This window comes from Miniopterus schreibersii (genome assembly GCF_964146895.1).
Source record: "Miniopterus schreibersii genome assembly, chromosome: 3".
In the NCBI taxonomy this organism is placed as follows: domain Eukaryota; kingdom Metazoa; phylum Chordata; class Mammalia; order Chiroptera; family Miniopteridae; genus Miniopterus; species Miniopterus schreibersii.
In genome coordinates, this window is record NC_138103.1 from 103,096,767 (window position 1) to 103,124,243 (window position 27,477).

Consider the following 27,477-nt stretch of genomic DNA (forward strand, 5'->3'; position numbering starts at 1 on the left):
CCTCAAATAGCAAAACACCTTGTTGTATACCATTATTATAGAAATTACCACTAGCATTCAGAGCAGTGACATTGAATTATTGCTTGTGTGTCTGCCTTCCCCCAGTGAAGTCTTTAAAGCCAGCTACTGGGTGTAGCATTATGCAGAAGACATAGATGTTTTAATAGATGATTGGTGAATTGAGAATAGGAATTAGAATCTTGGTATACATTCTTAAATGTATATGGTCAGCAGAGTCCACCTGGACCTTTGAACATAGATACATTATTTTGTAGTCAATAAGTATTAACTCTTCTAGATTTTTCAAACATCTCTTCAAAGAGTATTTTATTGACTGGTTGGATATTCATCAGCATAGCCAAAATATCTTAAGGGTAACAACATCTTTAGGTACAGCATAGTGATTATAGTTAATAATACTGTATAACATATTGCTAAGAGAGAAGATCTTAAAAGTTCTCATCACAAGAAAAAAAATTGTAACTGTATGGTGATGGATGGTAACTAGACTTAGTGTGGTAATCATTTCACAGTAGCTACAAATGTGGAATCCTTATCTTATACACTTGAAATTAATGTACTGTTATGTGTCAATTATACTTTAATTTCTAAAACAAATCTTTAGGTGAATATATTTTAAAAGGTGGAATGTTTTGGAAAGTCACTGGAAAAAGTACTGGTTACATATCTCATTGTCTTACTGATTGTGTTAGTTTTGCGATTGAAATCAAATTGTGTTTATAATTCTGACAATATTTATCTACAGTGGTAGACTTAGGTGTTTTGGTTAAGCACTTTGCTTAGGGACGCCAGTGGGAGTTTTAATGACCCTGTTCAGGTTGAGCAGTCCAGTTTGGGACTTTATGTGGCTAAGCCTCGTAGTGCTAGTTGAGCTTCTCTTCAGTGGTGTGAAGGCCCGTGAAGCTGTCCACTGACCACAGGTGGCTGTTGTCTTCATCCGGCTAACCCCCAGGAGGTGCAGGGTGTGTCTTCACACTTACCTGGCCTTTTGTGTCCTTGTATGTGTATATTTTGTTGTGCTACATTTATGAGGTGATGAAGTCTAGACTGTATTTTACACTTATTTTTAAAATTATTTTGAATTGATTTAAACAAATTAATAGGTCTCTCCAGTTTATAGGCATGAATTATTTTTTTAAAATATTGTATTTCAAAGGGACACTGCTTTGCTAACTAGTATTTTCAGTTTTCCTTTTATTAAGAACTCACCTATAGTTACATTAATTTATTGCTGAATCTTTCTTTGATTTGTTCCTTATTTCAAAAGCTGGTTGCTCTAAAATAGGTCAGAGATAGCAAACAAATACTGTAGCTATTTAGGGAAATTAATTATTGTTTAGTTATTTTTAATCTGAACATTTTTTTGTAGTTGAATCCATGTCTTAGAATTGGCATCAATTTCTGGGTTAAGTTAATAAAAACTTAAAACATCTAAATAGAATCTTATTGTTAGTTTAACAACATTCCTTTCTCAAAAATAATAATGATTGCTAATAATTTTACCTGGAATATATCAGGAGCTCATCATTCATATCCCATTTCATCTTCTCAGTTGTCCCATGAGCTGAGACATTGGTAAACTATAAAGGCTAGTGATAAATTTTGGTGAGAGGAATGGTCTGTGGTCAGGTCAGACACCAGGGGCCTCCCTGACCAGGTGGTCACAGGCCCTGTGATGAGAATGCTGGCACACCGATGGTAAACAGTAGCAGGAGGCAGACGACAGGACTGGTGAAGGCAGGCAGCGGTGTCTTTCTTGAAGTGGGAGTTCTCGGGCCCAGCCCGAGCTTTAGACCTTGAGGGCTGGTCTAAGGCTCTAGCAGTTGAGCCTGCTGTGTTGTGGCCTTGTTCAGTGGTGTCCATGCAGTTTTTCAGATACCACTCATTTATCAAGGAAAAATAATTTCAGTCTTGATTTATGCCAATAAAAAGAATCTTATGATACAAATTTTGATAACAGTATTTGAAGTTTATGTCTGTAAGTAGCCTCTTCTGGAGACCATAACTGACCATCCCCAAAAGGTATAGATTAAAATTAACTTGTACACATTAGATGGTACTATTAATACTGAAGATGTTTTTTCTTACTTCAACAGCTGGACTAGCTGACATTTATTGAGCCTTGACCAAGTGCCAAGTACTTACAAAAGCTTTATATATGTTGTCTCATTTAATCATCATGGTAACCATATGCAGTGAGTAAAAATGTGGTCAACATCACTTTTCAGTGTACTATTTTGAATAGATAACATAGTCGTAGAGTTCTGTGTATGTAGGTGAATTATGTGCACGGGTCCTCCTCTCATCTTTGACCCCATCTGCTCGTTGACCACTGCTCGCCCCACCCCCAAGGAATTCTTGCTACTAGTTTCTTATGCTTGGAGTTTGTGCACATTCAAGCAAATACATTCTTATTCTTTCCCATTTTCTGCAAATGAAGCAGATCATCATATTTTTCATTTTGCTTTTAATTTTACAACTTACTTAAATATTCACACATGCAAAAATGAGTACAGGGAATCCATAAACCCACCACTTAGAGTGGACGTTGTTACTATTTGGCTGGGTTTGCTACTTTTGCCTTTATGCGTCGCGTGTGTAAAAGATGAGCAAAATGCAGGTGTGGGAGTGTATACGCACATGTGTGTATATGAGCAAAATGCACATATAAACATATTTTTTTCCTAAGCTATTTGAAAGTAAATTATAAATATGGTACTTGCTCCCTAAATACTTTCATTTCTTGAGATAAGTTCCCGATAGCCAGTGAAGGATTTTAGGCAGAGGAGCGGCGTGCTTGGTTGTAATTTCTTGGCTGTGTGGAAGCGGAGGCCAGTTAGGGGACTGTTACATAGAACAGGGAAGAGGGGTTGACAGAAGTAGAACAGTGGGTTTGAGAGCACTTTGTGGTTAACTGGACAGAAAAGGAAAAGTTGGCTGTGCACATTTTTTAGAGAAAATCTGGAAAAGAAGTGTTTGTTAGTGTTTTCAGGGTTCCCTTTCCTCTGTTGCCACTAAGCAAACTGGTCATGTGTATTACTAGAGGAAACGAAATGAACCCTCCATGCCAATTACTTAGCATGTTATTTAATTCTCCCCGTCATTCTAGGAGGTATTATTATCCTCATTTTTGCAGACAAGGAAATTGAAGTGCAGCGTTGTGAAGTAATTTGTTCAAGATCGCATTGCTCTTAAGTGGCAGATCCAGAATTTTAACATGGGTCTGCTGTTTCCAAATTGTTTCATGAAGTTAAAAAACATCTATGTATGCTGGTGATTTTTTTCTTCTAAATATATTTTTAATCGTGTAATCATCAGCCTTTAAAAAATAGTTTGCCCAAGAGTGCCAGGTTTGCCGACGGACATACCGTCTTTGAACTGAAGAGTAAACACCTACCAGCTAGCTTTCTCTCGCATGTAACATTGCCAGATGGTGGATGCTGGCCTGTTTAGCTCTCATGTCCTATAAATTCAGCATTTTTTGTGTGTGATCAAATGTATTGTTTATTTCATTTTAAATATATTTATGATACAAACATGATTCCAGTGGTTTTATGGCAGTTAGAAGTTTTAAAGGAAAAGATTCCTAAATTGAAGCAAATAAGCAACGAGTTGAGATGCTTCGAGGTGAAGGTAAAATGCGCAGCCTTCTTAAAAAATGAGGTGAGCTGTCCAAGGCAAAACATGGTATTAAGCTGGTGTGAAGCAATTATCTAATGGATTTTGACACCTAAGCTTTGAAGGCATAAGAAAATAAATTATGTTGCCCTTAAAGACCAAAAATGTAGCTTTTTACGAGTGACATCTTGATTCACTTGAAAATAGTAAACTCAATCTATAATACTCCCGACCTCAAACAATCAATGTGAAACAGACATTGTACAGCTTAAGGCCTTGTATGGCATTCCCTAGAAAAGTACACAGATCGAGAATTGCTTATTAAGCTGTATCAGTCAAGATGTAAACCCCAAAATATCTGTGGCTTAAAACAACAAACATTTATTTCTTGTTCCTGCTGCATGTCCCTTGCTGGGAGCTCTGGCCCTCCACTTGTCCTCTCCCGGGGACCCAGACTGCTCGGACAGAGGAAAAGCTACAGATAATTGTGCAGTGACTCTTAATGCTTCTGCTAGTGTCACTTCCTCTGATATTTCATTGGCTGACGTAAGTCATGTGCCCACACTGGACTTGAGAGAGCGGTGGCTGTAATCTCACCACGTGGTTGGTGGGGAAGCTGGAATATTGGTGCACAGCCAAAATGACTGACACCTTGAGGGGAACATAGAGAATGTTAATTAGTAGAATCATTTTCTGACAAGATGCTAACTAGATAGCTCTGAAGTAATCCTACTGCGATTAAATTGAGGATCTTGATGCTGAAAAGTGGACTGGATGGATAATTGGAAGTGTCCAGTAGTTTCTTATTTGACCAAAGGAGTGGATGGGTTCATCTGGGCTTGCTTTTCCTTTTGTTTTGTGCATTACATTTTCATAAATATAGTGAAGATATGCTCTTCGTGCTTATTTGTAACAAGTCTATTAGTGAAGATTCAAAATTCTCAACTATTTTTATGCAAAATGTGTTGAATAATGGTGCCAATGCAGTGATGGGTAATTGGTGTTAAGTGTGGTAACAAAGTATCACTTATTTTACATCACATAGGCACTAGACATTTTTTAAAAAGTGTATAATTTGGGAAAATATGCTATGTGAGTATACAAATAAATAATCATATTGAAGTTCAACAGCTTCAGTTTGGTCTTCTAAAAGTTCATGAAGAGCGACACACACACAGCAATCCTGTGTGCGTACGTGAAGAGGCTTTCTCTGAGCACAGTGTGGCTCTTCTTCAGCTCTGACCAGCTTGTGTGTGTTCCTCTTTATTGGTGGTGTAAACCAGCATTCAGCAGTTTTTTCACGGGGCATATTCTTTTTAATTTTAATTGTAAAATAGACATAATAAAAAGGTACCGTTTAATCATTTTGAGGTGTAGTTCAGTAACATTAAGCATATTCATATTGTTGCGCAGCCGTCACCACCATGTATCTTCAGAACTTTTTCCCTCCTCCAAAATTGAACCTCTGACTGCTACACAATAGCTCTCCATTATCCTCCCACCCAGCACTCTCCTTTCCGTCTCTGTGAATTTGACGAGTCTGGGTGCTTTATGTGTGTGTGTATAGAACTGCTGTGTGTGTGTGTGCTGTAATTTTCTTTTTTCTTGTTTGCCTTAGGTTTATATTGCTCTCTTTCTATAGTTTCCCGTGATGGAAACTTAGATTATTAATTTGGACTTTACTAACATTTGCTGTACCTCACACATTTTTAAAAGTTGTACTTTTATTTTTAGTTAAAAATATTTTTTAATTTCTCTTGAGGTTTCTTCTTTGACTCAGAAGTTATTTAGAAGTATGTTTTTAAATCTCCAAGTAATTGGGAATCTTCCAGTTCTCTGTTACTGATTTCTAGCTTAATTCTGCTGTTGACTGGGAGCATGCATTGTATGATTTCTGTTCTTTTACATTGTTAAGGTGTGTTCTACAGCCCAGGATGTGGCCTAGCGTGGTGAATGTTCCATGCGAGCTTAAGAATCTGTCTTTTGCTGTTGTTGGATGAAGTATTCCATAAGTGTCAGTTAAGTCCAGTTAATGGATGGGGCTGCTCCGTTCAACTATGTCCTCCCTGACACCCCGCCCGCTGGCTCTGTCAGTTACTGTTAGAGGAGTGTTGCGTCTCCAGCTCTCCTGATGGATTTGTTTGTTTCTCCTTGCAGAGAGTTCTTTCAGCTTCTGCCTCACATATTTTAACATTCTCTTGTTTGGCTTACGTACCTCAAGGATTGTTCATGTCTTCTTGGAAAATTGACCCCTTTTTCTCCATGCAATGCTGTTTGTTATTCCTGATAATTTTTGCTTTTGTTTTGAAGTGCACTTTGTCTGAGAATAAAATAACTACTGCAGTAAGATTTGATTACTCTTAGCCTGGTGTATCTTTCTCTCCTCTTTACTTTTACTCTGTCTGTGTCTTTATATTTAACGTGAGCTTCTTTTAGGTAACATAAAGTTGGGTCCTGGTTTTTTAATCCATATTGACACATCCTCTCTTCAGTTAGTATATTTAGACCATGGTCCTTTAAAGTGATTATTGATGTAGTTGGTATTAATATCTACCCAGTTTGTATCTACTCTTCCCCCTTTTTTGGGTGATTTCTGTCCTGGTTTCTAAGTTCTTTAGTATATTTTAGATATTAGTCTTATCCGCCATGCATACTGTACCTGTTGCCTCTGATGTTTCCTTACTTAGTTTACAGTGCCTTTTGTGATCCAGAAGTTGTTTTTCTTTCATAGCTTGTGGGTTTTATGTCTTGATTAAGACAACTTTTCTTTTTGAAACTTATAAAGAAGTCTTATGTTTTATTCCAGTGATTTGCATGTGCAGCACAATGTGCTTGTGTGTGTATCGATCCATCTAGAGTTCTTTGGTATATGACGTAAATATTTTTTGAAGATTCAAACATTTTTCTTCTACGAAAGGGCAGCCAGTTGTCTCAGTATCATTTGTTGAATAGTCTAGCCTTTCACCACTGATTTGAAGCTGCAATTTTATTATTTAATGCATTTATAGATCTGTAGAGTCTGGTTTTATATTCTGACCTCTACCGTGTATTTGATCTGTCTATCTGTGCCTGTGCTAATACCATATTTTAATTACTGTATCATATTAGCTGGCAAGGCAGATCCTTCCTTGTAATTGTTTTTCAGATTTTCTTGGTTATTTTTGTGAATTTTTTCTTCCCTGTGACAATCATTTAATTTTATAAAAATTCTGTTGGAATTTTTAATTATTATATTTAATTTGTAGATTAATAATTGACATCTTTGTGGAAAATTTGCTTCCAGTTATTTACAAGACATGCCAGAGAACAAGTAAGTCAGCTCCTCCCTGAAGGCGCCCCCTCCAGGGCCCCGTAATTCAGCCTGTGCTGGAGGGGGCTGCTCGTACTCTGTGGTGGTTTGTAATACAGATATTATCATTGCCAGGGATTTGTATCCCTTATTCCCTTTATTTCACCTATTCTGTTTATTTCGACACCTAGTCTCTAACTGGGGTGTTTCCTCCTGTCCTTGACATTTTCCATCACACTCTCCGTTCCTCTGGTACCACACTTGTAAGCCTTGCCAACTGTCTCCTCCGTGTTGCTCCTCAGGATCGCTTCAGAGTCGGGGATGTGAGCGTAATGACCCTACGCTCTTGCACAAATCCTTCCTTCGTCTGTTGGATGACTCTCAAAGGGTTAGTTTAAGGTTTTGGCTTGAGTTGTGTCCAGAGGCACAGTTGCTCTTAGGTCCCGCTGCAAGTCCCACCTGGCTCAGAAGAATGGGGGAAAGGACATCTGTGAGCAGGAGATTATTGCTTTTTATTGACTTGACCAGTTGCACATTTAAAGATATTGTTAAGTACTGTACATAAAGATTAGAAATTATTGCGATAAGTCTGAATTAGAATCAGAGAACTTATTTGTGAGTGGATATAAAGTTTCTTCAGTTATTTCCATTGAACTTGAAGCATTTGTAGGATCTCTTTCCTTTTACTTCACATAATTTCCAGAATATTAAAGTAGACCCTTGATCCCTCAGCTTTATTTTTCCCAGTAACAGTTCGTTCTTTCCCGTTTCTCTCTAGCGAGTACAGTATGTTAAAGGCATTTTAAATTTTCTCTGTTGTTTCAAGATACTGAAAAGTTTCAAGACCAGCTTGAAGGTGCTTGACCCAATATCAACATTTTTTAAAAATATATATTTTTATTGATTTGAGAGAGAGAGGGAAAGAGAAACGTCGATGAGGGAGAAATATCTATTGGCTGCCTCCTGCACACCCCGTACCAGGGATTGAGCTTGCAACCTGGGCACGTGCCCCATCTGGGAATTGAACCTGCAATGTCTTGGTGCATGGTGGCTCAACCAAGTGAGCCACACCAGCCAGGGCAATATAAGCATTTTTTGAAATTTTAATTTATTGGTTGATTTTAGAGAGAGAAAGAGGAAGGGGGAGAGAGAGAGAGAGAGAGAGAGAGAGAGAGAGAGAAACATGGATTTGTGGTTGCATCGTTGGTTGATTCTTAGACGTGCCCTGACCAGAGAGCAAACCCACAGCCTTGGGGCATTGGGACAATGCTCTAACCAACTGAACTTCTGGCCAGCGCCCAGATATCTACACAATTTAAGTCTGAGATAGTTACTGTGACGTAGAGACTACATATATATTATTATTTTATTATTCCAGTTAGAAGTCTTATTCATATTTTCTTATGGTTTAGTATGGAACTGAACACTTGCTGACTTAATGTGAATTTGGGTTAATTCAATTTGCAATAAATTGACAACAAACATAATTGGCTTTAATGAAAGGCCGAGGATTAATTGATAATTTCTATTGGATTAGAAATTTTACTTTGTCTAGAAGTCCAGCAGATCATTTCTGGTTCTTTGAAGTTTCTGGTTCAGTTTTAATGTTTATAAAGCCATATTCAATTATTTACAGGAACGTTTTTGCTATCTATAGTTAGACACAGACTACCCCAGCACTCCCTTGCTTGAAACAACAGCAATCACTTGTTTTGCTCACATATCGGCAGTTTGGGCCAGGTTTGGCAGGGAAGCTTATCTCTGCTCCATATGATGTCTGCTGGGATGGCTTAGCTTGGGCTAGAGATCCTGCAGCTCACTGACACAGCTGGCCAAGTGGTGTGGCTGCTGCTTCCTCTTCAGATGGGTCTCCCTGTGGGGCAGTTTGGATATCCTCATGATGTGGTGGCTGGTTTACAGGAGTGAATGTCCCAGGAAACAATGTTCTCAGAGACAGGAAGTGCAAGCTGCCGGTGTTTAATGCCTGTGCCTGGAAACATGCATTGCCTCACTTTTGTAGTGTATTGGTTCAGCAGTCCCAGAGGTCAGATTGTAGGAGAGGGGAACAGAGACCTCTGGCTCTTGCTGGGAGGGAGGGAGGGGGTTGTCAAAAGATTTGGAGTCGTGTTTTCAGACTGCTATAATGATGCTAGAGTTTTGCTATTCGTATTGATAAGGTTACTTTGCTTCAAAGGGAGATAGTGTTGAAACTTTGAGACAGGAATATTATTTTTATTCAGATACTGTTTTCCAGTACACATGGTTTATTTTTATTTTTTCACTATTAAGTCTCTTGAAGAGTATATTTGAAGGGTTAAAAACAGTATTTGCAAGATGTATATGTAGAAAACACTGATGAAAAAATATAAAAAGATCCTAATAAATGTACATGGATGGGAAGACTCAGTATTCGTAAGAGGTCAGTTCTTCCCGGCTTGATCGAAGGATTCAGTGCAGGCCCAGGCAAAACCCCAGAGGCTACTCTGTAGATAATAAGAAACATATTCTGAGTATATATAGAAAGTCAAAAGGCCCCAAATATGAACATAATTGTGAAGAATGGCAAAGCCAGAGGACTGACACATCAGCCTTAGCGCAGAGCCACGGCGACAAGACAGTGTGGAATGAGCGAAGGAGCAAACACAGCAGTGGGCAGAATGGGTAGCCAAGAAATAGACTCGTACACAGTCAAATACAGAGCTTTGGGAAAGGTGCAGAGGCAGTCCAGTGGAGGAAAGATAACCTCTTCAATAACAAGTGGAACTGGACCTTGCACCTCCATAAAAATTAGCTCAAAATGGATCATAGGCCTAAATGTAAGAAACAAAACTACCAGACTTGTAGAAGATGACATAACAGAAAATCTAGGTAACTGGTTTGCTGCTGAGATTCTAGCTACAACACCAAACACACAATCCATGAAAGAAAAAACAGATGAGTGCACTTTATTGAAATGATAAACTTCTCAGTGAAAGGCATTTTAAGAGAATGGAAAGACCTGCAGAGAGAATATTTGCCACATATCTGATAAAGAACTTGTATCCACAATATACAAAGAACTCTTAAAATTCAACAATAAGAAAATAAACAACTTAATTAAAAAATAGGCAAAAGGTCTGAACGAACACCTCACCAAAGAAGATATGAAGATGGCAGATAAGCATATGAAAAGGTGCCTTAACATTGTAAGTCATCAGGGAATTGAAAATTAAAACACTGAGATGCCACTACACACCTATTAAAACAGGTAAAATCCCAAACAGTGACAACACCAAACACTGGTAGGAATGAGATGACCAGTAAGTCTTGTAATGCTGGTGGGAGTGCACAATGTGCGACCACTTTTGAAGACAGTTTGTCAGTTTCTTACAAAGCTAAACAAAGTCTTTTTTTTCTCCGTTTTATTGAATGTATTGGGGTGACGCTGGTTAACAAAATTATGTAGGTTTCAGGTGTGCAGTTCCACAACACATCATCTGTACACTGTGTTGCCTCCTCCCATCGCCCCATTCCCTCCTCCCCCTCCCCCAGCAGTCACCACACTGCCATCAGTGTCCATGAGTTCTCGCCTTTTTCTTTTTGCTCAATCCCTACCCCCCAGCCTCCCCCCCAACAGCTGTCAGTTTGTCTCTATTTTGCTTGTTAGTTCATTTTGTTCATTAGAACATACAGTCCAGCAATTGTGTTCTTAGGGATTTATTTACCCAAATGAGTTGCAAAAACATGCACATGAGCGTCTTCAGCAGAAACAGCCCAACTGTCCACCAGCAGATGACGGGATAAACAAATGCAGTGTGTATGTTCTTGAAAGTTGTAACTCCTTAGGTTTTTACAGAAAAACAGATGATGAGTTGAGAAATTATTATGTAGCATTTCCATAGGGGATTATTAAACTAGAACTGTACTCAGTTCCACTTATTAGAATCACAAACTCATCACTAAATGAAACTTGAGAGCAACAAGTTCTCATTTTACAAATTTACAAAGAGTGAAATTGAAATGCAGAGAGGTTAAGTGATTTGCTCATAGACACAACTAGTAGGTAGTAAAACCAGAGTTAGAAATAAGATCTCTTGATATCCATATCATTTTCTTACAGGAAACTTTACAGAAAAAGTAAATATAATAAAAGACTTGTACACTGTAATAATGATAATTGATAATAACAGTCACAGCCCTTAGAGTTTATCCTATGGGCTTAGAATTAATGTTGACACTTAAGAGACCTAGAAATGTGAACAGGCCAGCTAACAAAACAAATGAGTGGATAGGTAAACTCCTGAGGCAAATAAAATTTCTGAGTTTCTCAAAAATGGGTACTAAGTAGTGAAGTAAAATTACCATTTGTTTACTAATGACTGAAGATTAGTCACCTCTACGTATGCACTTAACTTTCTAGTGTTATGATACATTGCCCAGTAAAATCTGATTACTAATATTTTGGCAATGCTTGCTTTTGGCTACTGTGAATAATGCTACAATGAAATTGGTGTACAGATATCCCAGTACTCCTTTCAGTTCTTCTGGGTATATACCCAGAAGTGGAATGCTGGATCATATGGTAATTCTGTTTAATTTTTTTAAGAACCACCATACTGTTTTTCATGGCAACTGCATGATTTTATATTCCCATCAGTAATGTATGAAGGTTCTAATTTCTTTATATCCCACCAACACTAATTTTTTTTAGTAATATATATGAAGCAGTGTCTCATTGTGGTTTTGATTTGCATTTCCCTAGTGCTTAGTAATGTTGACCATGTCTTCCTGTGTTATTGGCTATTTGTAGATCTTTGGATAAATGTCTTTTCAAGTATTCTTCCCATTTTTAATTAGGTGGTTTGCTTTCTCATTGTTTGACTCCATCTTTTGAAACTTAAGAATTATCCCTACTTACTGATTTGTAGAAGCTCTTTTACCTATTTTGGGTATTGAGCCTTTTCTTTCTTATTTTGAAAATATTTTCTAATGTCTTTTCTCCATTTACAGCTTCTTAGGTATAGAAGTTTTTATGTAGTAGCTTCTGTCATTTTTCCTTTATACTTTCTGGGTTTTGTATCTTGTTTAATAATGTTTTTATACTCTAATATTATTTAAAATGTTGCCTTTACTCCTACCATTTCATTGAAAAGACTTTTTATAAGCTAATCAGCAAGTAGATATTTGCTATATAATTTACATTTAATATAAATTTAAGTGTAGATGATATTTTGTAGGTATAACAAATTAAATGCTATGTTCGTAATGAACTCTGGATCCTTGCTACCTTAACTATCTACAGTTGGAGGAAAATTTTTTTCCACATCTGAGATTTGATTTTTAAAAAATAATTGCTGTCCCTGTGTTTAGGGAGCAGTTACTTAAGTGACCCCTCCCCTTTGCCCTACATAAATGCATATATACACACATATATTATGTGTGCTTTTTTACTTAGGCAGTTTTTTCCTGAAATAAATTATATGAATATATTGTCAAAAATTCCTATCTATGATCTCTTTGTAACCTAGCCTATCTTAAAAGTTTTTCCCTATAAAAAGTTTTAATTGTGCTTTTAAATTCTTTCTGCTAGTATTACTTTACTTAACATCTTATATCTTTTATTGTGTTACCTTTCAAATATAGTCTGATAAAAATATGAGAGTATTTTGTCTGTGTATTTGTTTATAATGTCTGTTTATAGAAAATGATATAGTAGCTTTATTTTATGATTAGTTGGAGGTTAATCTAAAATTATAAAAAATATTCTTAAAGTATATGTTTATTTTGGGCTATGACTAATATACAATAAGATTTTATTATATAATTTAAGAGAAAATTGTTTAAATCCGATGTGTAGTCCAAAATTGCACAGTTCTTGGATTATAGAGGTTTTTTGTTTTTTAATTTTTATTCATTTTAGAGAGGGAGAGAAGGGGGAGAGCAAGAGAAACATCAATTTGTTGTTCCACTTATTTATGCATTCATTGGTTGCTTCTTGTATGAGCCCTGATGGAGGATCGAACCCATAACCTTGGCTTATCAGGACGAACTCTCCAACCAACTGAGCTAACCTGGCCAGGGCTGGATTATAGAACTTTGATCTAATAATTTGCACTATTTTGATCTAACACTTCATTAGAGGAATTATGTGGCTTTATTTTCTTAAAATGTAGCTATATTTTCTAATATTTCTAATATTTCAAGTTCTCTGGGGTTTTCTTATTACCTAATTTTTTTTCTTGAACTATATGGATTTGGTTAAAAGTATTCAAAATGCTTTTATTGTCATGTTATTGTTCTTAATGATTTCCATAGCAAAGGGATTTTAAAAGGTGCTTATTTATACTTTTAAAAAAGTATTATAACAACCAGAACATGTATTTTAACTCTCTGTATAAGTAATTAAAAGTAATTTTTATGTTAGTGTATTTGGTATTTCTGAGCAGCATATTTGCAGTGATAAAGAATTATATTAATTTTGGGAAATAAGTGACAGATTTCAAAAAAATAATGTGTTCATAAAGCAAAAAGCCTTTTGTATTATGAATTATCTTTAAGTGATGTTATTAGTAAATAGATATTCTGTAGAGCTCTGTACAGTAGTCCCCCCTCTGATCCACAAGGAGGTCCCCTGTTTTTTGCTATTAATACATATCTATGATAAAGTTTACTTTATAAATTAGGCAAAGTAAGAAATGAACAACAATAACTATTAATAAAATAGAACCATTACAATATACTGTGATGAAAGTTATGTGAGTGTGGTTTCTCTCTCTCTCTCAACATATCTTACTGTGCTGGACTCGCCTTTCTTCTTGTGATGATGTGAGGTGACACCCGTGCCTGTGTGACAGACGAAGGGGGCTCGCTATGCTGGGCGAAGGGATGACTCATGTCCTGGGCAGGAAGGCTAGGGTTCATCATGCTACTCAGAATGGTGTATAATTTCAAACTTATGAATTGTTTATTTCTGGAATTTTCCACTTAATAATTTTGGACTGGGGTTGACAGCAGGGAGCTGATGCCATGGAAAGGAAGGTTGTGGATAAGGAGGGGCTGCTGTACATTGTACCTGTTGAAATTTTGTATTAGTTATTGTTGACTGTGTTGCATCAAAATAATGATAGTGATTATATTGCAGAGCTGAATACTATATATTCAGTTGCTTTGGAATATTGAGTTATACTTGTATATACTCTCTTACTTTTGAAAGAGAAATCTACATAGGATTGCTTAATATTTTGGAAAACTCTAAAATGTATATTGTCACAAATAGTAATAGCTATGACAGTTCACTAGTACAGAATGTAATGTATACATGACATAAAAAAAATTGTTAGCTTTAATTTCTTTGGGGTGATTGTGGGAAGATGCTAATATAAAGGAGCTAGATTCTGTGCCCCTTTTATTTCTTTGTTTTAGTATTTTAAACACTATATTGGGGTGACATTGGTTAATAGGATCATAGAGGTTTCAGTGTGCCCCTTATTTCTGACTTAATATTCTATTTTAACCATTCAGACTTTCTTCCATTCTGTGAGGGATTCAGGACCAAGTTAGTAACATTAATAAAAGCAGTCATATAAATCATTTCTATGTAAACTACTTTCATTTTGAAATTAGAGTGAAGAAACTCTACTGTTATCATTACTTCTATAACTTTTACGTTAGACCACTGGGAGTATGAGTGAGCCCTGGCCGGTGTGGCTGAGCGGGTTGGGCACCGTCTCCCAAAAGGCTGCTGGTTCGATTCCTGGTCAGGGGCGTGCACAGGAGGCAGCCGATCAAGGCTCCCTCCTTCCCTCCTCCTTTTCTCTCTAAAATAAATAAATTTTAAAAAGAATGTGATTGAGATTTTTCTTTTTCATTCTGATGCCTTCATTTAGGAATCAGCTTTCCAGAAGGGTTGGTAAAGCTGCATTTTTCTTCCTGGTCATGCCAACTCGCTGCACACTCGCAGGGAGCAGGACAGTGCTTGTCCCTGGTGGCCTTTCTGTGACGGGAACCTGGGACTGACATGCAGTGCGGCCTGCGGTGAGCTCTCCAGTGAGCCTGAGAAACAGCAGACACAGCTGATGGGGGATAAGCACTTCTGTGACCTCATCTCTCCCTCTTCTTTTTGTTTCATAGGACAGATACTGTTCAAGTAGCTTGTCTGTGCAACATTTGCCTGCCTCTCTTTTCCCCGTTCATGGATCATTTTTAATTTAAAATCTTGCATTGCAGGTTGCTGAGCACTTCCACGTGGAGGCTGGCGCAGGACCAAACTCGAGACACGCAGCTCATAACAGTTGATGAAAAATTGGTAAGAACTTTCTTATATACATTGCTGGGATTCTGCCTTCAGGGTTCTTGTACAGTAGATTTTAAGGGGTGTCATGGGTTCTTCTAGGAAAGTGACGTGAATTTGACTTTCTGGATTGTATGTAAATTTTAAGAAATTTATTTTAAGAAATATTTGTCACAGAAAGATAATGGAAACTTGTGTTAAACATTATACACAAATATTAAGTCATACAAGTATTAAGAAATTAAAATTACAAAAGGCTTCCATTTTTGTGGTGTTTATAAGTAGCAGTTAGAACATTTTTATTTTTGTAATGCATGCATTGTTTTTTATTTTGTCAGCTCTACTCCTATTTAATTAAATTGTAAGGTATCAGTACCATCTAAAATTAAGTATATTGAGTTTTTCTGGAATCAGTTGTTTTTGTGTGTCATGTCCCATTTCACATTATGCACGAGAGATTACAACTAGCAACGAATAAGTAACATTCTGTTAATCCCAGCGGACAGAATTTTGGTAACCATGACATGAAATTTTTCGGTGTGTGGTGTTATTTTAGATGCAACTTGTTATCGATGCTTATATTGTACAATAGCATACATTTTGTAAATGTTCTAAGACTTGTAGTAAAAATGTGTAGTTGTACTCTCATTTTTATCTGGTTTACCATTGTCAGATATATGGGTCTGTTTCTTAACTACTCCCTCCCTAGTCCTCGTATATTCTTTTATCACTCAATTTTGATAATTGAGCATAATTTAAATAATAGGTCACACTTAAATTTCTTCTTGCACCATTAAGGATCCAAATAGGAAAGTAAATTGATAAGTGAACAGATAAGGAAGTCTCTTAAATATCTCATATTTAAGGCTGGTTGATTTTAACTTTGGAGCCAAAGCATAACCAAAACAGTCTTACTAAAATGCAGGTTTGCCACCCTCCTGTGAAAGACCTTTCTATGTTTCTTGCTGACCTGGGAGTAAACGTTAAAGTCCTGCCATGGGCTTCGAGGTCTTCCTCTCCCGGTTTGTCTTGTAGCACTGTCTCTGCCCCCTTAGCTCCAGCTAAACGGTGCCTATACCTTGCTGTTCTTTTTTCTGCTGCAGGGCCTCCGGGCCCTGGGTCACTCTGCCTGGCTGCTTGTCACCAGTCCCGAGTTCGCGTTCAGTGCCATGTCCTTGTTCTTCACCAGAGCGGCGTGTTTCCTCAGGTCCGAGAGCTGAGGCCGGGGTGGGGCGGGAGGAGGACTGGCGCATGCTGCGTATCCAATAATTAATGAGGACACAGTCTTCATTTTCCCAGCGGCTGTCTCTTTTAAGCCTCAAGAGATTACCTTCTTGTTTCAGTATTGTGGGGTTCACTTTCTATAAAGCTTTCAAATGTTGTGGAGTTTACAAGTAATACCTCTAAGTTCTGTTCTCTCCCGTTCAAAGAATACATAAGTCGGGCAGCAGTCCGACCAGGTGCTGTGAAGCACACCGGAGAGGTATGCAGGCTGCCTTGAGTGCTGGGGTTTTTTGTTTTTTTTAATGTTTTTGAAAATTTCTTTGTTCAAAATATTACAGATGTCTCATTTTCCTCCCCAGTGATCCCTTCCACCCCTCCCACCCCCCTCCCCAGTCCCTCTCCCCACCATTGTCCTTGTCCTTGGGTTGTGCCTATGTGCATATAAGTTCTTTGGTTAATCTCTCGCCCTCCCCCCCCACCCCCCTGAGATTCGTCAGTCTGATCCGTGCTTCCATGTCATTGAATCTATTCTGCTCATCAGTTTATTAAGTTCTTTAGATTCCATATATAAGTGAGATCATGTGATGTTTGTCTTTCTCTGCCTGGCTTATTTCACTTAGCATAATATCCTCCAGGTCCATCCATACTGTCCCAAAGGGTAAGAGTTCTTTCTTCTTTATAGCTGCGTAGTATTCCATGGTCCTACAGCTGGGTTTTTTTGTTTAGTTTTGTTTTTTAAATTTATTTATTTTTAATTAAAAAATTTTTAAAAATATATATCTTTATTGATTTCAGAGAGAGGAAAGGAGAGGGGGAGAGAGAGAGAGAGAGAAACATCAATGATGAGAGAGTCATTGATCAGCTGCAGCCCGCAACCTGGGCATGTGCCCTGACTGGGAATCGAACCCCGATCTCCTGGATCCCAGGTCGACGCTCAACGGCTGAGCCACGCCCAGCCAGGCTAAATTTTTGTTTGTTTGTTTAAAATATTACAGATGCCCCTTTTTCTCCCCAATGACCCGTTCCACCCCATCCCATCCCCCTCCCCAGTCCCTCTCCCTACCATTGTCCGTGTCCTTGGGTTGTGCATATATGCGTATAAATTCTTTGGTTACTCTCTCCCCCTCCACCCACTCCCTCCTCCATCCCTCTGACATTCGTCAGTCTGATTCGTGCTTCCATATCATTGAATCTATTCTGTTCATCTGTTTATTAAGTTCTTTAGATTCCACATATAAACGAAATCATGTGATGTTTTTCTTTCTCTGCCTGGCTTATTTCACTTAGCATAATTTTCTCCAGGTCCATCCATAGTGTGCCAAAGGGTATGAGATTTTTCTTCTTTACAGCTGCGTAGTATTCCATGGTGTAAATGTCCCACAGCTTTTTTATCCACTCATCTACTGATGGGCTCTTGGGCTGTTTCCAGATCTTAGCTGTTGTAAATTGTGCTTCTATGAACATAGGGGTGCATATATTCTTTCAAATTAGTGTTTCAGGATTCTTAGGATATAGTCCTAGAAGTGGGATCATGGGTCAAAAGGCAGCTCCATTTTTAATTCTTTGAGGAACCTCCATACTGCTTTCCATAGTGGTTGTACCAGTCAGTATTCCCACCAGCAGTGCACTAGGGTTCCCCTTTCTCCACACCCTCGCCAGCACCTGTCGTTTGAGTGCTGTGTTTTTAATCGTCTCGCAAATCAGTTGCATACTTCCAATGAACTTAGTTGCCCTGTATAGATTTTCTCCAGCTTTGTTATGTCTTTCTTGAAGTGTGTGCTAGTCAAAGTGTAGGTGTGGTATTCCAGCTAAAACCCATTGAAGTCTTATGTATAATTAATTACTCATAGTTATTGAAGTAATATTTAATATGGATAACTGAAACCCACAGCCATTCATTTAGGTTTATATTAAGACAAAAGTGTTAAATAATCACATAGGTACCATAATGCTAGTAGGGGTTTCAGGCCTTGTTTTCACATGCTGCCAGATGGAGGGCTCAGTAAGTAGCGTAATGACAAGGCCAGGGCTGGTGGTACTTGCAGAAATGTCGAGCACCTGGAATTGATTATATTTGCATTTTGAACAAAAATGATTCTAAAGGTGTGTATCAGTATTAAGGATGAAAATATTTCAAAATGTGAAGTAATTCCTTGTGAGTGTTCTAAAAGAAGATGTGGAAACAGCATTTTAATGTCACTATTATATAGTGTAAATCAGTTTATTAACTTAGGATACTGTTTTTGTTAACCACTCAACACTAGTTATATTTGTACCTGAAATTGCATAGAAGCTAGAATTTTAATTGTGTGGTAAGGGAATTAGCCATTCTCATGATTCCTATTGGACATCTTAAGTAATGGACTTTAAAAATTAATACAGATGATGCCTGTTAAAATCTAGGTTGTAAGTATGGGGACTAAACTTAGTTGGGGATCAGTTTTAGTGTTTATTTTGGATGCTAGGAATTTAAAACCAGAGGATAACTTTAGATGTTACCTAGTTATATTATTAAATCTATTTTTCATTTAAAAAATTGTTTAGCTTTTCATTCAAGAGAAATCTTATGTGGGACTCTCACAAGTAATCAACTTGATAAAAGCTGGATTTGCTGCAGGGTGAAGGCCGGGAGCATGAGGGGAGACTTGCAAGCCTTCCCCAGGACAGTGGTTCTCAGAGTGGCCTGGGCAGGAGCCCAAGGCCCCGTGTAGAAGGTCTACAAAGGCAAACCATTTTCATAATCATACAAAGACTATTAAAGCCAGTTTCACTTAACACCCTTGATGAAGCAATACAAATTATTAATGTTTAAAAATCTCCACCCTGCATATTCATCTTTTTTCCCCATGTGGCCAAACAGAAGTACTGTGCATAAAACACGCCTGCTGCTGCCTCCGCGTCCCATGGGTGTCTCAGGGCAGCCACGTGTGTTGCTGAGTGGCTGGTGCACACCAAACCTGGCCACTCTTTTCATGGTGCACTTTCTAATTGAAAAAACAATAACAGATGACAAGCTATGCTTATTCAGTTTTCAGTCCATGGCAGACATTTTCTAGAAAATAAGCCTGTTACTTCAAGGAAGTGCTACCTGTGATGAATGTCAAGCTTCCAAGTAAAAGTGAGAATTTTTAGAACTTGATTCTGCCACCGACCTGATGGGCTTGACAACTTCCCAGTGGAGACTGCTCTGATGGACCGGTGGCAACGCTCATGAATACAATGTAGGATAGTGTGTGAGGGAACATGCCAGCATCTGTGGCCAGTGTGTGATGTTACAGAGTCATGCATGGGCAGAACTTGAAAGGGCAAGAGAGACCAGTGCGAGCGTTAAAATATTGCTCTCTTTTCTAATTACGTATCTGTGAGGATGAATTTTCTTCATTTATTTCATCCAAGACAACTTAGTACCACAGTTTGAACACGAGCAGATGTTAGAATTAACCTGCCTTCTAAGCTTTCATTAGAGATTTTCAAAAGCTCATCAGTGTAACTCTCCTCACTAAACTTTTTAGTTTTTGAAAATATTATTTTTCAGAATAATGCGATGTTAATATATAATTGGTTTATCATTTTAAACTAAGTATATATTTAAATTTTTCTCCATTTTAATTTCTTTCTTTTTTTTTAACCCTCACCCGAGGATATTCTTCCCATTGCTTTTCAGAGAGAATGGGAGAGAGAGAAAGAGAAACATGGATGTGAGAGAGACACATCAATGGGTTGCCTCTTGCACATGCCTCAACCGGGGCCAGGGGTCAAACCTGCAACCCAGGCACGTGCCCTTGGCTGGAATTGAACCTGGGACCCTTCATTCTGCAGGCCTACCCTCTATCCACTAAGATAAACCGGCCAGGGCTTTAATTTCTTATATGACAAATACATGCAGATTATCTATATAAAACAAAACCTCTTTTGGGTCCCAGTAATTTTTATTTTTATTTCATGTATTTTTTACTTAACTTTATTGGGGTGACATTGGTTAATCAGCTTATACAGGTTTCAGGTGAACAATTCTGCAATACATCATCTGTATATTGCACTGTATGCCTACCACCCAGTAATTTTTAGGAGTGTAAAGGAGTCCTGAGACCAAAATGTTTGAGAATCATTCTGCCAAGACTTCTCTTTTTTGGGTTAAATATCCCCAGGGCTTTGATTCAGTTAATTCTAGTTAATTCTAGATGAATTCTAGTTAATTCATCATCCTGATTAGCTTGCAGTTTGATGGCATCCCTTTTAAACTGTTGCTGCCAGGATTTCTCGTGGTTCTCCAGATGTGTGGAGCAGGGCGTGCTGGGGATTACGACCTCCATCCCTGCTCATCTCAGCAGTCCTAGGAAGGCAGCTTAAACTGAGGTTCTCATTCCTCTTCCTTATGGGGACTCCATGGAGAACTAAAGCCCCAGACCATTTTTATCTGTACCGTTATCAAGTCATGTTTCATTTCTTCCATCTTACGAACACCCCGTTTATTATGGTAACTCTTATTCTCTGATTAGCTCAGAGGGCATATTACCAAGTAAAGTTTAATTTTTTTTTTAATGTTACATTTGACAGGCAGAATTTAATATATAGAACATAAGAAATTAAAGGAATTTTCACAGTGTTTCATGGATGTCAGTACCATTATAAGTACAAAGAAGAAGATGTTTTATTTTGGGTATCAAGTGTATATTAACAGAACAGGTGCTTTATCTTTTTTAGGCAGAGAATGTAAAGGGGAGAAATCTGCCTAGCATTTTCCAGTGTTAAGAATCTATTCTTTCATTTTATTATATTTTTGCATTTCCTTTTTTTTTTTATTATTGATGGGAGGGAGGGAGGGAGGGAGGGAGGGAGGGAGGGAGGGAGGGAGGGAGGGAGGGAGGGAGGGAGGGAGGGAAACAGAAACATGATTTGTTGCCCCACTTATTGATGCATCATTGGTTGATTCTTGTGTGTGTCCTGACCGGGGATCAGACCCTCAACCTTAGTGCATCTGGAGGTGCTCTAACCACCTGAGCTACCCTGCCAGGGCTTATCATTTTTGAACTCTATACAGTGTTGACATTGTTAGAGGACAAATCTTCAGAGAATAAAATTGTAGTATTTCCTAGATTACTGCTAATGAATTTTGTAGCAGAGCACATGGTAAATTTCTAATTAGTCAACTTTAAGAAATGTCCCGTTTGCTGTGTGTAAACTGCCATACCCTTTTCATTTACTGTAGTAATGAATAAAAAACTAAGTATCAAAAGAGTAGATGACAGCATCTTAAAATAATCTTGTCAATTGATGTAGAAGCACAATGTTCAGAAAACCCTTTTTGTGTTTGCACCATTATTTCCAAATCCGTGATACTTCCTGCGGGTAATGAGGGGCGCCTGCGAGGGCCTGCTCTGCCGGCGTCTGCGGGGGCCACTCTGCTGTGAGGGTGGGTGCAGAGCGGCTTCGCCTTTGTGCTTCATTAAGGGAGAGACTTTTCTCCCTTTGCTGCCCACCCCCACCCCGGTCTCCTTTCAGTACGTTTGATGAGACAGAGGAGTTAAATTTTCCGTATTCTTTAAAGATTTGGAGTAGGCACTCCCCACAAAACAACCAAAGCATGAATAGAGTAGACCTACATAGGTATGATTTTGAAATGCTTTGTCATCATTTTTATTATTCATTTTTAAAATACTGATTCCTGTTTGTCAAAATTACCTTAGATTAACTATCTACTACTATAGTTAAAATTTAAATACAAAAGATACAAGAATCCCCTCAAAATGTAAGAATTATTTCAGTTTATTAGTAAAAATAATGTGAAATAAGCCTTAATAGTTTGGACATTAATATATTACTTTTGTAAAATAAGTTGGCTGCCAGCTATCCTTCATTCTTTACTTATTCTATAAATACATGTTGAGCACCTAATGTGTGCCAGGCACTATGCTTCAGTGTTTATATCAGCACTTTCAATGGTTTGTTTTCAGTTAGGTTCCTAGTTATTTTGTTTAAAAACTATTAAGCGCTAGTTGTTTTAAATTAACTGTAGCCATACATGCATCCTTAATATAAATGCATATGAAAAAGGAAACTTTGTTTAGCAATCTGTAAATCTCAAATCTGTGGGATGGGGAAGGATAGCTGTCGTTTCTAAGTTGTTTTGAGAAATTACTTTATAGTAATAAGCCCTTTAATGTAAAATCCTAAGAGGATTTAAAATAGTCTATATTAATATCTTTATTTAAAAATTAGATGTGCATCTAAAATAAATAGTCGGTGTTTTGAATGTTGCCAATTTGTTTTACTGCTTGACAATTTCTTCCGAATAGCAGCAACACAGCAGTTAAAGCTTTGTTACGTGTTGATACTTGCAATAAGTAATTGCTATTTGATTAAGCACGTGGTATCAGCACACTTTGCCAACTGGGTGATAATATTGCTGTTTTAGAATGTCTGCAAGTAGCAACAAGTCATTTAATAGAACTTTTTGGTCACTTTAATAGGTTTTACATTTTTGCATTGCTTGCTTGAACTTGCTGTAAGAAATTTGTAAAAATGAATGATTTTTTTGCAAGCCTTCCAAAATAAAACAATTATGTTTGCTACACAGGTATTGGTTTTGTGCTGTTTTTACCGCCTAACACACTAAAAGTTTGTAGATGAAAACTTTTTATAAGTCTGCAAACTTGAATTAAAAATTGGTCATTAAGAGGTGACCTGCACACAAAGATAAACCTAAGTTAAAAGGCTTACATTTGCTTTGACTGGTTGCTTTATTTTTTTTTTTTTAAGGGGTCAGTTTTCTTTTGGTGAGATTACTTTCTTTTGGTGTATGGCAGCGCTATCTCTGCGAGATTATTGGAAGGCGTAGTGTCTGTGATTGGGGTTATCCAGCCTCCTCGCATCTCAAGTGTCTGTTTTGTCTGGACTTTGCTAGTGCAGCATTCTTGTGCAAAAATTTCAAGGCTTTAGTCTGGAGCACTGGGTCAAAGGATATGTCTCTTTGAAGGGTAGACAGGAGTTTTTATGTTTTATTCACTAAGTAGTATTTCATTTTACATCAAAGAATAGCAGCTTTTGAGGACCTTCCATGGTGGCAGTTTAGCATGGGAGGTACTTTTTCCCAAGACTTGCACTAAATATGGGATAATGTTCTGCGTGTTTTTCAGTCTACAGATGCTTATTTATATTCTTTTATTTAGATGAGACTATTAAAGTAAACAGAGAAAAAGCACTGATTGCAAATGTTAGTTTGAAGTAGAATTTTATTTTTGAAACACAATGTGTACTTTTCTCTCTTTTTTTTTTACACTACCTACAAGCTACCAAGGGGAAAAAAATTGGTGACTAGCCTTTAAGATTGTAGCAATACTATTGTTTAAAATTCTAAGGAAGAAGTAATGACTGATGATTTTGGACGTGTGAATTTTACAGTGAAATGGCCATTGTTTTATTGGCTTTTTTTCAAGTACTAGAGGTGGGAGTCTGAGAGGGTGGGGGAGATACTCATTTTGAAAAGTAACACAAACGCAAATAATTGAAAATGTTAAGACTTAGTATTAGAAGTAAATGTTCTTTCCACACCTTCAGGATAGGTTAATAAATGTATTATGAACCAGTAAATTTAATCACACAGTATATGATTGCTTACATGTTTAGAAGATTAAATTGTATTTCATACACATGACATATCACATGACATGTATACCTAACCATATGAACTAATATTAAAATAGCTGATTTTTATGTTTATGGGTAAACATACTCTTAAAATTACTGAAAATGTATCTAAATAGAATTAATTGATCATTTAAAATAGAAATATTTGTACTCATTGATGACATATCCTTAGTATTAAAACAACTTCAGATAACTCTTGCATTTAACATTAATTAAAGCACATCAGATCATTTATTATATACAATTATTTGAAATAAAATATATTGATAATACAGAACTTTGTTTTCTAATTTTCACATATCATCACGCTGTATAAAACTTGTACTTATTAAATACTTACAGAGGAAATGAATGGTAATGTTAGGTTTTATATGTAGACAAGGACCAATGAGACCTAAAATAGAGAAAGGTCTTTCTATATTAAAGTTGTTTAAGGAACAAAAGCTCTTGCTCCACAGTGATCAGCCACCTCCATTATTTGTGATTCTTCAGCAATTAAAGGCAATTTTTCCCCCTTTGTTCTGCATCCAACGTGAGCAGTGCTGGAGAGTTGCACTGACTGAATGCTTTATCTTTCAGAAGCTTTAAAGTTCTGTGTACCAATTAGCAAAGTGTAGTAAAGGTTTAACTGTTAACAGCCACAGCATCTTCCGCCTCGGTGTGTTTAAGCTGGTGCTGTGCCACAGTTCCCATTGTGCCTCCTCTGAGGACAGTCCCTCGGTCACTTCTTTTCCCGCTTTGCCACCTGCTGTGTATGGAAATTGTGTAGAGACTGGGCACTCACTTTCAAGAGTTTAAAATTTGTGCCTGTTGTTATATAGGAGCTTTGGCTCTCATTAAGTAGAATTGATAATATTTGTTTGAATGTTATATTTTTTGTTCTTTTAGTGATTATCCAATTTATATATGAAGACACATATTTTTCTTTAACTCAAAGTACATGTGCTGTATATTATCTCCTTGGAAATTGGTTGTGTAATTTCATTCATTTAACGGAATATAATTATAATCAGAGCATCAGGATGTATCTCAGAGTACTAGATACCTGGTGCTTTCTTTTATACTGTGTTTGAATGGAGGTTGGTTTTTATGTTGTTGTTTCTTTCTTTGGTAGGAGAAAGAGAGTATTTGTTTTTGGTTATATAGCTTTTTTTAATTGGCCAATTTGCCAGATAATTTCAAAACTCAAGAATTCATCCAAATACCTACCTTGAACTTGTTAAAACCTCATGTCCAGCCTTAACAAAAGCAGGGGTGAGAGGAAGTACTGTCTTTTGGTGACGATTAGTTTTCTCTTTATATCGTGTGTCTGTGGGAAATGTTAGAGCCAAGGCCAGGAGAATGCCGGTTGCAGAATTTGTGGCCAGCAAACGTCGACTCTCATCTGAGAGGGCTTGACCTGTGCTCTGAGTCTACTCCTCACAATACCACTTTCAAGCTTGCAGGTGTCACTCATGTCCTACAAAAGGAGGGCATGTAGAAAGCAGGGTGGTGACAGTGAGCTTCGCTGTGCGCAGTGTGCTGGGCCTCCACAGAGCTGCCTCTTCACCAGGCACCTGAGAAGTGATGTTGAGGAGGCTTTTCGCTCAGTTCTATGTCATGTGTAACACTTTACTTCTCTCAGTTTTGAGTATATTACATATTAGTTAATGAGGGTCTTTTATTTTAATGCCACCAATGAAATAGGTATTAAAAATGATCTTGGCTTTCTCTGAACATGCAGACACAGATGTACTAAAATGTTGGGCTGTAAGTGCTCATTTTTGTTGTTGTTAATTCTCACCTGAGGATATTTTTTCCATTGATTTTTTTATTTTATTTTTTATTTTAGAGAGAGAAGGGTAGATAGGTAAATAGAGCTAGAGAGAGAGAGAGAGAAACACCAATGTGAGAGAGACCAACCAGTCAATTGGCTGGTTGCCTCCCACATGCACAGGGATAGAACTTGCAATCCAGGTATGTGCCCTTGACCGGGAATCGAACCTGAAAAACCTTCGGTGCTCATTCTGACACTCTAACCACTGAGCCACACTGGCCAGGGCTGTCTTTGTATTTTAGATTTTACATATGGTATACATACGTACATACATACAATTCAGTGATTCTTCTATGAAACTTCTGATTTTGAAATGGTGTCCTGATAAAGGTCATGTTGGGACCTGGAATACTGAATTCATCTCCTTCATAGAATCCCCCACGCTCCACAGCCCTCCACACCACCGTGACCCCCACCCAAAAAGGGGGGAGTAGGTGGAGATGCCCAGCTGCTGTCCACAAGGTTGGTGCTGACAAGGCACAGACCTGTCTAAGCGCCTGCCCGAATTCAGCTGGTGTCCCGGAGGTGGTGATGGCGGGCCCGCCGTAACTGTGGCTCTCCATGCCCCTTTCTCCCTCGTTCTCCCTGGGGCTTGGAAGTTGTCTCTGTGGCTCTTCCCCTTTTGCCAACAGCATAGGGGACAGTCTCTGTCCTTCCTTTTCTGGCTGCATGCTGTCCTCCACCCCCTTCACGGGCCCTTCCAGCAGCCGGCTCCTTCTCTCCCTCCTCCCTCTGTCTGCGCCCGGCCAGGTTTTTGACGGTTCTCACTCTTCTCCTCTCTGTCCCTCCTCCCTCCTCCTCTCCATTCTTGTGAAGCTCATCCCTCCTTCTTCCCTTTCCTTCTCCTTCCTCTCTCCCGGAACGGTGGGGGAGGCGCAGCAGGTCTAGGGAGGAGGGAGAGCTGCCTGCCTGCCAAGGGCTTGTTTCCCTTAGGTCTTGTTTCCCCCCTTGGGAATATACAGGACTTTCAAAGACATTTACTGACTGGAAAAAGAAATGATATGATTTAAACATTATATTGTAATTATCTTTAAATCTGAATGAATTGAATACTGTTCTCATTCACATTTGCTATTCAGGTGCTGAGTTCTAGGGGATCTTGGAGCAAACTATTGGCCCTAATTGCAATGGTCTTATATTAGGTGTTTTTATTTGTGTATATTTGTGTATGTATAGTTGGTATTTAGCAGTTTCTGTCATGTGACTTGCCTTTTCTAACAGCATTTTACTAAATCATTTATGATAGTACTCTACTTAGATTCTGACAACTATGTAGACATATTGCTATGTAACTATCATTCCAATGAGAATTTTTTTGGTCACTTACCACCTACTTTTAATGGTGGGAATTTTAAACTGTATGACTCCAAAGGAGTTTCTGAAGGTCTTATTCATATTACATTTGGTCATTAAACTGTATATAATTTAAAAGTTTTATTTATTGACTTTAATAGTAAAACATGCACATTGTAGAAACATTGACATGGAAATGTTAAAGTATAAAGAAAATTAAAATCACCTTTTATCTCATAGTCTTGGTGAATTTACTTATTATATGAATATTTAAACACACTAGCTTCCAGCGTATTTGTA

The 27,477-nt window shown here is 37.8% G+C and overlaps 1 protein-coding gene across 1 annotated transcript in view; it reads left to right on the forward strand.

Annotated features, from left to right (window-relative positions):
- NDUFS4 (NADH:ubiquinone oxidoreductase subunit S4) overlaps positions 1-27,477 on the forward strand; it is a 71,071-nt gene that overhangs the window by 12,716 nt on the left and 30,878 nt on the right. Inside the window, exon 2 of the mRNA XM_081133254.1 lies at positions 15,134-15,212. Within this exon, the coding sequence (XP_080989380.1) occupies positions 15,134-15,212 (79 nt within the window). The remainder of the gene's footprint in view (positions 1-15,133; positions 15,213-27,477) is intronic.